The sequence below is a fragment of the Chiloscyllium plagiosum genome, chromosome 22 (genome assembly GCF_004010195.1).
Source record: "Chiloscyllium plagiosum isolate BGI_BamShark_2017 chromosome 22, ASM401019v2, whole genome shotgun sequence".
Classification (NCBI taxonomy): Eukaryota; Metazoa; Chordata; class Chondrichthyes; order Orectolobiformes; family Hemiscylliidae; genus Chiloscyllium; species Chiloscyllium plagiosum.
Window position 1 is genome coordinate 11,927,795 of NC_057731.1, and position 14,063 is coordinate 11,941,857.

Consider the following 14,063-nt stretch of genomic DNA (forward strand, 5'->3'; position numbering starts at 1 on the left):
AGATATTGTTTCCCATTGTTGCCTGGCAGTGGCAATCTCTTGGTATCCACATACTACCTATTCCATGTTCACTCATGGGTTGCCAGAGTCACAGGCTGGGCCAGCATTTATCATTGCACATCCCTAGGTGCCCTTGGAGGTGGTTGTGCATTGCTTCTTGAACAGTTGCAGTCTGTGTAGTGTGTAGACCCACAATGTCACTACGGAGAGAATTCCTGGATTTTGACCCAGCGCGCTGAAGAAACATTAACATATTCCCAAGTTAGGTTGGTGAGTGATTTGGTGGGGAACTTGATGATAGTGTTGTTTCCATACACCCCCTGTCTTCGTTCTTCTAAATGGTAATAGTCTTATGTTTGGAAGATGCCATTATTAGAGTCTTGAAGTTTTGGAGTGCATCTTGTAGGTTGCTGCTACTGAGCATCAATGATGGAGGGAGTGGATACTCAAGCTTCTTGAGTGTTCTTGGAGCTGCACTCAATGGAGGAAGTGTGAAATATTCCATTATACTCGTCTATTGTACCTTATAGATGATGGACAATCGTTGAAGCGAGGAGAGGAGTTATTAGCTACAATCACCCCACGCTTGGTCTTACCTTTGCAGCTATTGTACTCATATGGCTAGTCTAGCTCATCTTCTGGTCAGTAGTAACCTTAAGATGTTGATAGTGGGGGGAAGCAGTGATGGCAACATTAATGAATGTCAAGAGGCAGTGGTCAGATCTTCTCTTACAGAGATGGTCATTACCTGGCATGTTTGCAGAAAATGTTATTTGGCACTTTTCAACCGAGATCTGGATATTATCCAAGTCTTCCTGTTTTTGTACATGGACTGCTTCAGTATCTGAGCAGTCGCAAATGGTGCTGAATATTGAAAATTGCACGATAAATGTACCCCCTTCTAATGGGAGAAAGATCACTAATGAGGCAGCTGAAGTCTGTTCAGCCTAGGAGTCTACCCTGAGGAACAAGGGCTCCTGTAATGTAGTGGCAGTGTGATCCAAAAGGCCCAGATTCCAGTTCCACCAGCACCAGAGGTATGTCATAATCCGTCTGCACAGGTTGGTTGATCAACTCCTGCAGAGATATCGGACCACCAATAATCTTCATGTACCAGGTGCAACTGCAACCAGCAGAACGTGTGCTCTGATTCTTGTTGTCTCCAGTTTTGTTACTTGCCTGGATGGCACTCTTGGTCAAATGAGGTCTTAACGTGTTCAAATCCACAATTTTGTTTTGAACTTGGATGATTTCATCAAGCAGAATGTATGCCTGGTTCCTCACTGGTTTTGTTGAATCTTGCCTGGTATCCTACAGTTTAAAAAGGCAAGATATAAAATATGGAATTTGTGAGTTAATGAACCTATAAGCAGCATAAGATATTGAAATATACATAGAAACAAAACTGATAGTGAATGCGTTGTATCAGTGGGAGAACCACAGGCAAATAAATGGACAAAATGAAAGAAGTGAAAGGCATATTACAAAAGCAGACAGAATGAGTTAGAGTAGCAAATAAGGAGACAATTGCAATAGGCAACTTGTTTTATTTTTCTCAAAGAATAGCAGCAGATAAATTGTGTAATACACAAGGTTACACAACATTCTTATCGTGCGCACTCTTGCACTGTGAAAAATGCCACGATTATCTGCTAGTAGGTGGAACACTTTAAAGCAATTTCTATTATAGGAGCAAATGCATAAAATGATCACAAAATCAAGGTATATTTTCAATTTCTGCAGTGCAGTATTTATATATTCAGGAATTTCAAAAGGAAACAGGATAATTTCCAATTGTATAGTTTTCCTTTCAGTACAATATAACCTATTCTTCCCCAAATAGCTGGTCAGTTTCATTCTTTTGATGATTTAAATAGAAGCTCCCATTTAATAATTTTCTATCAGTGAACATTCCTAAACATTAATAACTGGTATGTTTAGCAATGCTAAGGATTGTTAGTTTGCAGGAGTAATTTATAAACATGCACTGACTGCAATTTGTAGTCAATTTGTAGCAATTTACAATACCTCATCCTTTTACTTTTTCCATATATTTTTGTTTTTGTTAACAGCCCAGTAACAGTTTCAATAAGCAGATTAAGCCTCCCATAAACTACAAACCGTATCTTTATTTTCCTCTTTATATGAATCAGTGTAACTCAGGTTCAACAATTGTCCAGAATTGTGATAAAATGATGTGGAATATTGATCATATTCACCTGTCACCTCACTGCAAGTAGTACTACAATACTATACTACTGTATACAGATTAAGACTCCATTCCAGATGCATTTACAGATAGCATACTGTTGGAACCAGCAAGATATCAGACAGTATAATCCAATTTTTGGTTACTGAATTTACAATCCAAAGACAGCAACTACAGTTTTAACAACTTCTGCTAGCACGTTATTCGAAATACAGCCTATAATGGATGAATGTATTTTAAAATTGAGTCCCTTTTGGAGATAAAGAAAATAAAACAAACAGCTAGGAAGACTCTGGATTATAATAACATTTCCTATAAAGAACAAAGCTTTCACTTTACCTTAAAATTGCAAGAAAAAAGATTAACAGTTTAGGTACATGAGACAATCAATGGAATACAGTTTTTTGAAAAGCTATTTGAGGGAAGTAACACAATGAATTTGCATAATCTTACAAAGAGTTACAGGAGGGAAAAGAATATGGGCTGTGTTTTGAGCACCTACGCAGAGGTATGAATCACCTCCAAAAATATATGTACAGGATATCAACATTTTACAAGATAATGTAGGCCAGGTCACTACAGCTGGCCACCTGCATTCACAGATTAACCAGCACAAAGAACATTTCATACAGATTTACTGGATATATAGTTCACTGCTGCCACTTTTAATTAGGATTTATCCTATCTATTAAAATCAGAAGACAGAAATTTCTACTTTTAGGTCAAACACTGGTTGAGGTGCATCTCAGCACTAATTGAAACTTATACCCAGCTACATCTATTCTACATATTTTCAATCTGTATATACACAAACTCATTATTCCTTCTAGAGACTGGACAGAAACCTATAATAAGCCACATTTGAAATGACTAGCAATTTAATAATGATAATAAATTACAGAATAGAAAAAAAACTTAATTTTAAACCAAAAAATATAACCAATGTCTTTGCCTTCAAGATTGAAACTTGAAAATGTTGAGGTCATTGAAACTGAAGATGAATCAAGGCGAGAATGTGTGAAACTATGCAACCATTTACCATTACTGGGAACTAGTCTCAAATAATAGTACAGCAACTGTTTTGTTTTTTTAAAACATTTGTGGTAAAAATACCCCACCAAATAAAATTTGAATTAAACACATTCTATTGAATTTGGCCAATTTACAGTGGACTAAAGCAACAGAGAATGATTTGGGGCAAGCTCTTCAAAAAGACACTACCATAAATATTTTTGCCAGATCTTCTGCTATATGCAATTGGATTCTTCTCAAACATTTATTAATAACATTATCTGTCCCTACAGTCATTTATGGCAATGGAGTCTCGGTTCTAATGACCAGAGGTAGTGACTAATATGAAAAAGATTTGACAAACATCTCTAATTATTCTGTTAATTGTAACTATGTACTCCCTTTGTTATTAATCAGTCAAATGGCAAACTTAATCCTTCATTTTGTTTTGAAAAGATCCATCAGATATTCCTTACTTATTTCTCTTGCAATGAAAAAAATTGCAACTTTGAATATCTTTTCATAAATACATATAACAATATTGTCTATTTGTGCTCCTGTAGAGATATTTCAGTTTTGATGTGCAAGGGCACATATTATTATATACAAAGTTTTTAAAGAAAAGTTGTTATCAACAAAGCTAGTCAGGTATCTTATTATTTCAGAAGCAACTCTATTACATCAAATAATAATGAACAGAAAGCATACAAAATGTGACAGGCATTAGACATTTATTTACACTGAACCCATAAAATAAAAAAAATTTATTTAAAAAGCATAACCACCCTAGTTTATAATTAAATTTAAAAAAACATGGCTATGGCTCAACCAAAATGTCAGAAACTACTTTGAGTAGTTCCTTTATATTACTTATTCAGTTTTTAGAGCTCTTAAGTGCTTTTAGATTCATTATTAAATGATGCAGATTGCAGTGCAGTCAGTCAGCATAGTACTTTTGTTTTGTCTTACAAAGCCATATGAGCTTTTGCTGAAGTATTCATATCATTGAAGTAGTTTACTTCCAATATTAAATCTTAAACAATGATACTAATGCATTCACAATTTGAAACCAATATACAGAAATTTCTAATATATGTATCTGCACAAGCCTCAGTCAAATTACACAAATATTTCAGTACAAATTTTTTTCTGTGAATATGGACCCAAAAGAACTACACTTGATGGGTGATACTAAATTCACAGAATTACAATTAGAAAAACCCTTCCCCACATCCACCAACCCTCTTATCTATCCCCCAAATTTAGCATAGAAATTTGCCATCATTCAGCCAAGTCATCCAGTAAAAATGCAGCTTAATTTGTCCTTCTTGGTAACTAGGCAGGCAAGTATATCCTCAATCTGTACTGACATCGTCTTGAAACTCGCTCAAATCATTGACTCCTTTAGATTTTCGCATCTTCAGTATTGCTCTTTTGAGGTCCTGCTGTTTGATGGGTCGAAGCCTGTCCCTATTACTATTAAATCAGACACAAGTTGAGAATTAACAGTTGTGACAAAGTTATTAAATAAAGAAATATTTGCATGTACACAGAAATTAACCAGAATACATTATGAGCAAGACTTTTATAAGAAATGGGATGACATCTACATTACTGAAACGTGTGTTTACTGGGCCAAAATTCTGTGTGTTCCTTATTGGCCTTTTATTTCAGGAAGGAGGTCTTCCTGCAAAACTAACTTGATGTGATATTTGTTGCTGAAAATTTCTACTAGTGGATCAAGAATGTTCTCAAACTGGATGCAAACCAGACAATTCTAGCCACCTGAGGTGGGCAATAGGACTGGGGGCCCATCCTATTCTGAGTTTCAACAGGCAAAATGAAAAGAGAAATAGTACTTCCACTCTGAGGGTAATATTGCACCCGTTGCAGTTTATTTAAGATGTACTCATAAATCTAGTGGAGGAGCCAATGATATTTCTCTACTTAAGTATTTCTTTAAGTCTTCAGAACAACTTTCAAATTACAGATTTACATCCTACACATTATGTCTGGCAGAATACAGTAATGCTAAATTAAAGCATACAACAATAAGACAAAAATTGGTAACAAAACTTTTACTGAGAAATAAAGTGGGGGGGTGGGGGAAGAGAGAGAGAGAGAGAGGTGAAGAAAGAGAACACACATTTGAGACATAGCCCTCAGCGAGTGAAATTGTGCACTCTCTCTTTTTCTATGGAAAAGAAATAAAACAGAGACATTCAAACAAGACCAGGTCCAACTGATGGGCCACTTAATTGGGGATTGCTGCAGTTCTCAAAAGCGAACATGACAACATTGCCAAAAACAAAAAGTCTTCTCTCTTTGACTGAACTTTGATCCACAGACTTTGTACCTTTTTTTAAAACCCAATGTATTCCTAAAAAGAAGTTTGTCTCATCCATCTGTCAATGCTGTGTATGAAGAAATGTGTGTGCCTGGATTTAAAGGGGATATGGTCGAAGTTTGTATCATAATTAATAATCTGTTTTGCCACATGTTAGGGAATAAGTTTGCAAAATAAGCTAGTTTTGAATTTCAATGTTCATTGATGTCACCTGTTTTGAGTTCCTTTTACCTTAGGTAGTGGTCATAATCAAGTATTAATAGCCTAAGAAAGTAAACTAGTCATATCTCATAATTGTGATAACTTTTGGAATAGTGAAGCTCAATCTCCCATGACAGAGGAGGAAAGGTAGTAAGAGAGAGAAAAACAGTAAAAGTAATAAGAAAAACTGAAAAGAAAAGGAAATAAAATAGAAAGGAAGATAATTACGAAAGGTTGCAAAACTTCAATGTTACTCAAGTGCTGAAGGTGTTCATTCTTAATGTCACCCTTTTTAGAAATTCTTTCAGGATGAGCACAGTACTAAGCCAGGATTTACTGCCCATTGCAGTTGCTCTCAAAAAGATGGTGGTGAGCGACCTTCTTGAAATGAACCCTTTAAGTGCTTTTAGGGAGGGATGGGATGCAAGATGTAAGTCTTTAATTTGTAATTGATGATAAGGCATAATGAGATAGAGAAATTCTGATAAGAAGGAAGTTCCAGGATTTTGACCCAGTCACAGTGAAGGAACAATAATCATAGAGTAGAATCACAGAATTCCTAAAGTGTGGAAACAGGCCCATCAGCCCAACAAGCCCACACCAACCCTACGGAGTAACCCATCCAGACCCATTCCCTGAACCTATCACCCTACATTTACTCTTGACTAATACACCTAACCTACACATCCCTGAACACTATGGGCAATTTAGTATGGCCAATTCACCTAACCTGCTCATCTTGGATTGGAGGAGGAAACCCACGCAGACACAGGGATACTGTGCAAACTCCACACAGAGTCACCACAGGCTGGAATCAAACCCGGATCCCTGGCACTGAGATGCAGCAATGCTAACCACTGAGCCACCATGCCAATTAAATATAATTCAGGATGACGTGTAATTTGAAGGGAATTTTTCAAGTGGTGTTTCTGTTGATTTGCTTATTGTGCTTCTCGGTGGTGCATGCTTTGCGTTTGGAAGATGCTATCGAAGTAGTATGATACATGGCACACACTGTTGCCAATGTGATTGGTGGTAAAGGAACTGACATTCAATTGGGTTCATTTGCTCTGGATGGTGTCATACTCTTAACAGATCGGCGCTCACACAGGTAAATGTAGAATATTCCATCATACTGTGACTTCTGTATTGAAGATAGCAGAAAAGTTGCGGGGAGTCAGGTGATGATTACTTGCCACAGAACACACCAACTCTGACGTGGTTCTTGTACTTGCTGTATTTATTTGGCTGATCCAGTTTAGTTTCTGGTCAATGGCAACCTCCAGGTTGTTGATCATGATGGATTCAGCAGTGACAATGCCATTGAGTGTCACTGGAGATAATCAGGTTCTCTCTTGTTAGAAATTGCTATTACCTTGCAATTGCGATATGCAAATATACTTGATACCTGACATTCTTGATTGCTGTTAAAATATTGCTGCACATGGACATGGACTGCTTCAGTTGGAGGAATTGCAAATGCTGCTGAACTTGGTAGGATTCTTTGTGGAGACTGCAGATCTGATTTTATGATGCAGGGAAAAATCACTGATAAAGAAGCTGAAGATTGGGCAAAGGGTGTACGCACGCACGCTTAGGACACTATCTTAAGCAACTTCCCAACTTCTGCAGTGATGGTGGGCCTCCAACAACCACCATCAGCTTCTTTTGTGCTAGGTATGACTCCAACCAATGTAAAGTTATCACCCTCTATCCCACTTACTACTGTTTTGCTGGGATTGCTTGATGTCACATTCTGCTAAACATATTGGGTAACAATTGGCTTTGCACATTTTGTGTGCAGGACATACATGGGCCATTTTCTACATTGTCGGCTAGATGCCAGTTTTGTAGCAACACTGGAAGAGACGGATTGTGGGGGCAGCGAGTTCTAGACCACACAGTTCTCACCATCTCCTCCAGATGCAAATCTAAATCCTATGACCCTTAAGACTCAGCCAGCTTTTATAGTAGTATTTCTCCCAAGCCCTTCAAGTGTTAAACAGTGATAGATTCTGTACCCTTGCCACCATCAGGGCTTCTTCCTAGTAGTATACAACATGAATCAGCATCATTGCATCAGCCTTGGGGACATAGATTTACAATAGAGGGTAATCAGCAGGTTGAAAATCATTTTTACAAGGTGACTAATTACAACTTCTTAAACAAAAGGAGCCAACAAAAAAAAAAACCTGCCGTTGAAAGAACCTAGGACTCAATGTCAATTTTAAATTTTGGTAAAAACTATTAACAATTTACTGAAATTGCCAGTACAAGAGCTTCAAAGCACATTAGCTCCTCAAAAGTTTAAATGTTAATTAAAAATATTTTAAAACAATAAACAGTGTAAAGATTCACAGCCTGAAGAACTAGTTTTATTATTTTGTACAATCTGCCGATTGTATCATGGTTACACTCATAGCCCTGGTGCTGAAGGCACGTCTGACAGGATTTGTACATTAGGTTACTCGCAATTATTTTGGAACTAATTTTTCATCACCTTACGTACACTATTCGACATTTATCATACAGCTGGCGAATTAAATCCTTCAGCTGTCGGACTGTAAATAAAATCCATTACTACGCTAAAATAAAACTACACGTTTAAAAGATCTAATTTACACAAACCTTTCCTCATCGGAGCCATGTACATAATCCCGGACACAAAACATGGCAGCATCTCGACAGAGTTCTTTCAGGTCACTCCCTGAAAAGCCTTCAGTTTCCCTGGCAACTTCATTCAAGTCCAAATTTCGGTCCACCTGTATCCAAACAGCAAACGTTTACTGTAGATTGGGTCGAAATTTCATTTCTGAAATTACTGGCTTAGGATAATAATTGATGCATTTTTAAATGAAAGATTGGGCCAGTGTAGTTGCAGACACAATTAAATATTGCAGTGTTATGCAGGGACTGAATGCCTCTGTGAGGCATCATTTCAAAGCAATCCTTCAACCAAACAGAACATGTTAAGAAGACTCCAGATAGACACATGCTGCATTTTCAGAGAGAAAAATAAGAATTAAACTTGCACAACTGCCACAAAGGGATAAATAGTCAATTGACAAGATACGAAAAAAAATTCAGGAGTGCGAGCATGAATATGATCTAAACCTTGAAAATAAAGTGAAACACCCTACTGCGTGCCAAAATAATAGCAAAAACAGGTTTGTGGTAAATAGAACCATCGCTGAATAAAGTTAAACAGCATGCAAACACAAACTGAATGAGATGGCCTTAAGCCACTAGGAATCCACAAAAGGACCCAGAGGACTGCAAGGTCTGAGAGGCGATTCAAAGCTGAAGCAAACCAAATGATTTGTGGATTTCATGATAAGCATTAGAATTTAAAAGTGAATGCATTAAGGAGGCAGGGAATCAACACAGACTGAAGAGGCTAGAAATGAACTGCATGCTGCTTTTACTGTACAATGGGAATATGGTCATGGAGAGACTGAGACTAATGGATGGAAATGGAAAACCATCAAGAAGGATTTTTGAGAATTATGAAATGGTAGTCATAGAATATTAGAGTATAGAAAGAGGCCCGTTGTGAATAATAAGTAACTTACGTGGAATGATGATTAAGTGGTCAAGTAATTCATTAAATGCAATGTAGATGTGTTAGAGAAAATACATCAAACCACAGCAATACTGGCTTCTCAACTTTAACTAAGACAAATAATATGCTGCATTTGAACCAAGTTTAGAAATCCTACAGCCTATACTAGAGCAAGCAACCTAGGACACAAATGACAGATAATGAGCACCATCCAACACAAGCAGTGCGATTATTGATTCCACAAACTTTTGTAGGTCATTTGAGGAATATACAAAATTTGTCAGTTCAGAAATCTGCTATTCAATCAAACTACTTGTCTGGAAACTTTGACAGCAGATTTGGGCAACTCTTTGCATCATTATTTGGAACAATATTTGGAAAAATAAAACAATTTTTCTCACTGCAATAGGCCACAATTAAGTATTTTGGCTAAGGTCTTTTGCAGTTCACACACTGAGGTAAAGGTGTGCTGAAGTTATTCCATTTTTCCAAAAGCAAAATCCAAAGATGCTTGCTCCCAAGCATTCCGGATAGGTGAGGTTTTAGCATATCAGCAATGTGCACCCATGTTACTGAAGTCAAACTATCCAGTGGCTTACATTTCCATCAGATGCTGGTCATAAGAATTTCAATTTGCTGTCTTTTATTGTTGATATGCAGTGTGGCATCATTGGAATTTACTGTCCTTTTCCCATTACTCAAGAAGATGGTTTTGAATCAAATGCAGTGTAGGTATTCCAATAATGTTGTTAAGTGGAGAGTTCCATGATTTTCATGCAATTACAATGAAATAAGAGCAATATATTTTCAAGTTGGGAAAGGGTATGACTTGGAGAGCAGCGGGTGCTATTCTCAAGTGCCTGAAACCCTTGAAATTCTAGGTGCTATAGACAATGTTGATTAAAATTTGAGCTGCTGCAGTGAATATTGTAGATGGTACACATAAGTATGAATGGTTAGTGGTGGAAGAGCAGCCATTTAAGAAGACGGTTCCAGGCAAATATGCTCAGGTTCTAAAAACCCCTTGATACCTGTCCTCCTCCAATTCTTATCTCTTGAACCTACCAGGTCTGAATTGCTCTATTACTAATAGCCATACTTTCATCTGCCTCAGTCCTAGTCACTGGCACCCCCTTCCTAAATCTTCACTCCACTCCCTGTATTGCTTTCCTCCTTTAAGATACTGCTTAAAATGCATTTATGTCATATAGCATCTGGTGATCTGCCTTAATAGCCTTCTACGATTTGGGGATCCATTTTCTTTTATAATACATCGAATAGATACCCGAGGAAATTTCATTGCATTCAAGCCACTACATAAGTCTTGTTGAGGAATGTGAATGCAGACTTCTGCTTGAGCAGTTTCCCAATTTTAGATCAAGTTCCCAGATGGTCGCAAGGACTGTGCAGGATCAACTGGTCTTAGTGTGGAAAATCCTGCACCCAAATCAATGCCAAATGGCCTGATCATTTTAAAAATAGATAACAGCTTATTTTGGTTATATGATACAATTGTGCCATTTCCTAAGAGGGCTTTAAGAGTTATCCACATTGCTGTGAATTTAGAGTCACTTATAGGCTGGAATAGGTAATGACAGATATCCTAAGCTAAAGGAAATTAAAAACTAGATCGGTTTTGCTATAATCCAGTATTTTAGGATTCAAACTACCACCTTTAGATCATTAGTCCAAGCCACAAGTTTACTTGTTCAGCAGCACTGACGTAATGCTTCTATGGTTTATTTTCTAAAAAAAATGGCTGAAGATGATAATAAGGAAACAATACATTTCTAAACCAATGTCAGGAGTAGCCTTCGAAGGAGATATTGATCAACGAGATACATACATGATCAAGAGATTAACACAACCCAAGTCTGGAAATTGTTTGTCAATCGAATTGAAACATCAAGTCAACTTTATTTCCTTCTACTATAAGCTACATACCTCTTCATTTCGTAGAATTAAATTTAGGATTGATTTCCGTTGACTGGTATTCTATAAAACAAAAACAAAAACAAAAACAAAATTTGGTGTTTCCTCAATATTGGAAAACAGCACAGTAACATTAAAAAAAAATTCTTGTCGACTGTTACCCAAGGACAGAGAAAGGCAATTTTGTTAAACATAGCTTAGATAATCTTGTTCGTTGGTTATATTCCTTTCAATTACCTTGCTTTTATACTTTATGATGAATTAAAAAATATAATCTGCTATTTTCATGGCCTTGTCTACTTACGTGACACCTTTGATGATTGATGCTTTTGCACGACAAGGTCCCTTGCTTATTTGGTAATATTGTTACTACTTACAGCATTCTGTAGTTACCATCAAAATGTATTCCTTTACAGTTTTCTGCATTGACCAATTATCAACTCGTCCTGCATGCCTACTCTCGCATCTCATCACAAACTATCAAAAGCCCCCATCTTATTCCACCCCGTATTTGGTGTCAAAAGCAAATTCTACTGCTAATTATCATAAGTGAGAATGCTTTTGGAAATAGCCTTCCCTGACAGTGGAGGGATACAGAGGGATGGCTGAATTTAAACACAGATGAGTATACTTTCGTTTAATCAAAATCCTGAAGCTCTGAAGCAAAAGTCCTCTTTTTAAAAATTGTTCCTGCAAACCTTTACTTTGGAAATACATCTATCTGTAACTGAACACCCCAAAAACGATCTGAAATATAATTCACAGTCATAGCTTCAATATTTCTTTTCGATTATATCTTTCAATAAAATGGGCATGATGAAAGTGGATTAGCAAAGCAGTGTTTCAGAGTAAGTGGTTCATTTACTAGGAAGTATCAATGAAATCCAAACATCAGAAACATTCAGATTGGACAAGGCATCATGGCTTAACACAATAGTCATGAGTTCATTATTTCTCAAAGCATAACCCATAATAATCGTATAGCAGCTATGCTGCATGTTGATAAATCCCTAACTTGGTCAAGCACCAAGACTCTTTCTAACTACAAGTTGCCACTTTCTCTTACGCTTTCATTTCTAACTAACTCCAACTGCTTCAAAATGACAAGGGTAATTTTCTCTCCAATACTCAAAGTAAAAGCTGTGAACACAATGTTGCACACGTACCCATATTTCCTGTACTTTAAAATTAGGTGGTAGTTCGAGGGATACAGAATTTCCTGCCTTGTCCCCCATATACCAAAGGGAAAGTTTCAACATAAAGTATCTAAGTGCCCATCTGTCCCACAGGAATGATAACAATCATTAAGAACTCAACACCCCTTCTCAATGTCTCCATGTTAAGGTTCTGTTTGCACATTGGACCTAAATTCCACAATTGTTTTCAATTTATACCATTTTTCTGCTATACAACATCCAGACTCTCAATTATTTACTCAACAAGTCATTTTGACCATTATCAATACATATTGTCTCCAATATACCAACATTCACTATGTCATAGAGTCATAGAGATGTACAGCATGGAAACATACCCTTTGGTCCTACCCGTCCATGTCAACCAGATATCCCAACCCAATCTAGTCCAACCTGCCAGCATCTAGTCCATATCCCTCCAAACCCTTCCTATTCACATACCCATCCAAATGCCTCTTAAATGTTGCAATTGTACCAGCCTCCACCACTTCCTCTGGCAGCTCATTCCATACATGTATCACCCTCTGTATGAAAAGGTTGCCCTTTAGGTCTCTTTTATATCTTTCCCCTCTCACCCTAAACCTATGCCCTCTAGTTCTGGACTCCCCCACCCCAGGGAAAAGACTTTGCCTATTTACCCTATCCATGCCCTCATAATTTTGTAAACTTCTCTAAGGTCACCCATCAGCCTCCAATACTCCAGGGAAAACAGCCCCAGCCTGTTCAGCCTCTCCTAATAGCTCAAATCCTTGAACCCTGGCAACATCCTTGTAAATCTTGTCAGAACCCTTTCAAATTTCACATCTTTCTGATAGGAAGGAGACCAGAATTGCACGCAATATTCCAACAGTGGCCTAACCAATGTCAAGTACAGCCACAACATGACCTCCCAACTCCTGTACTCAATACTCTGACCAATAAAGGAAAGCATAGCAAATGCCTTCTTCACTATCCTATCTACCTGTGACTCCACTTTCAAGGAGCTATGAACCTGCACTCCAAGGTCTCTTTGTTCAGCAACACTCCCTAGGATCTTACCATTGAGTGTATAAGTCCTGCTAAGATTTGCTTTCCCAAAATGCAGCACCTCGCAGTTATCTGAATTAAACTCCATCTGCCACTTCTCAGCCCATTGGCCCATCTGGTCCAGGTCCTGTTGTAATCTGAGGTAACCCTATTCGCTGTCCACTACACCTCCAATTTTGGTGTCATCAGAAAACTTACTAATTGTACCTCTTATGCTCGCATCCAAATCATTTATGTAAATAACAAAAAGTAGAGGGCCCAGCACCGATCCTTGTGGCACCTGAGAGAATTTGATTCATGACATCCATAGCCAGTTTTACAAATGTGGGTTTTTAATCTATGACAAACTGGACTGAAAACATCTACATACAAAACATCCCACCAAGCAAAACATGCTGACCCTTTTGGAAATATCTAAAGTTTAAGGAAGTGTGACCATGCAATCTAAGTTTATGCCATGGTAAACCAGATCAGCCTCAAGACTGGTTCTCACATCAATGGTAGTTCAATTTAATTATAAACCAGCTGTGACCAAGAAAAACAAAAGCATAATCTATCTGGACTGTATTTAGAAACTGT

At 37.5% G+C, this 14,063-nt stretch overlaps 1 protein-coding gene across 2 annotated transcripts in view; it reads right to left on the reverse strand.

The window, feature by feature from the left end:
- Window positions 1-1,527: 1,527 nt before the first annotated feature.
- Window positions 1,528-14,063, reverse strand: part of atad1b (ATPase family AAA domain containing 1b) — a 45,329-nt gene continuing 32,793 nt past the window's right edge. For both annotated transcript variants that reach the window (XM_043712394.1, XM_043712393.1), the window contains exons 8-10: window positions 11,275-11,325; window positions 8,397-8,530; window positions 1,528-4,696 (exon numbers count right to left, since the gene is read on the reverse strand). In XM_043712394.1, the coding sequence (XP_043568329.1) occupies window positions 4,576-4,696; window positions 8,397-8,530; window positions 11,275-11,325 (306 nt within the window). In that variant the 3' untranslated portion in view covers window positions 1,528-4,575. The remainder of the gene's footprint in view (window positions 4,697-8,396; window positions 8,531-11,274; window positions 11,326-14,063) is intronic.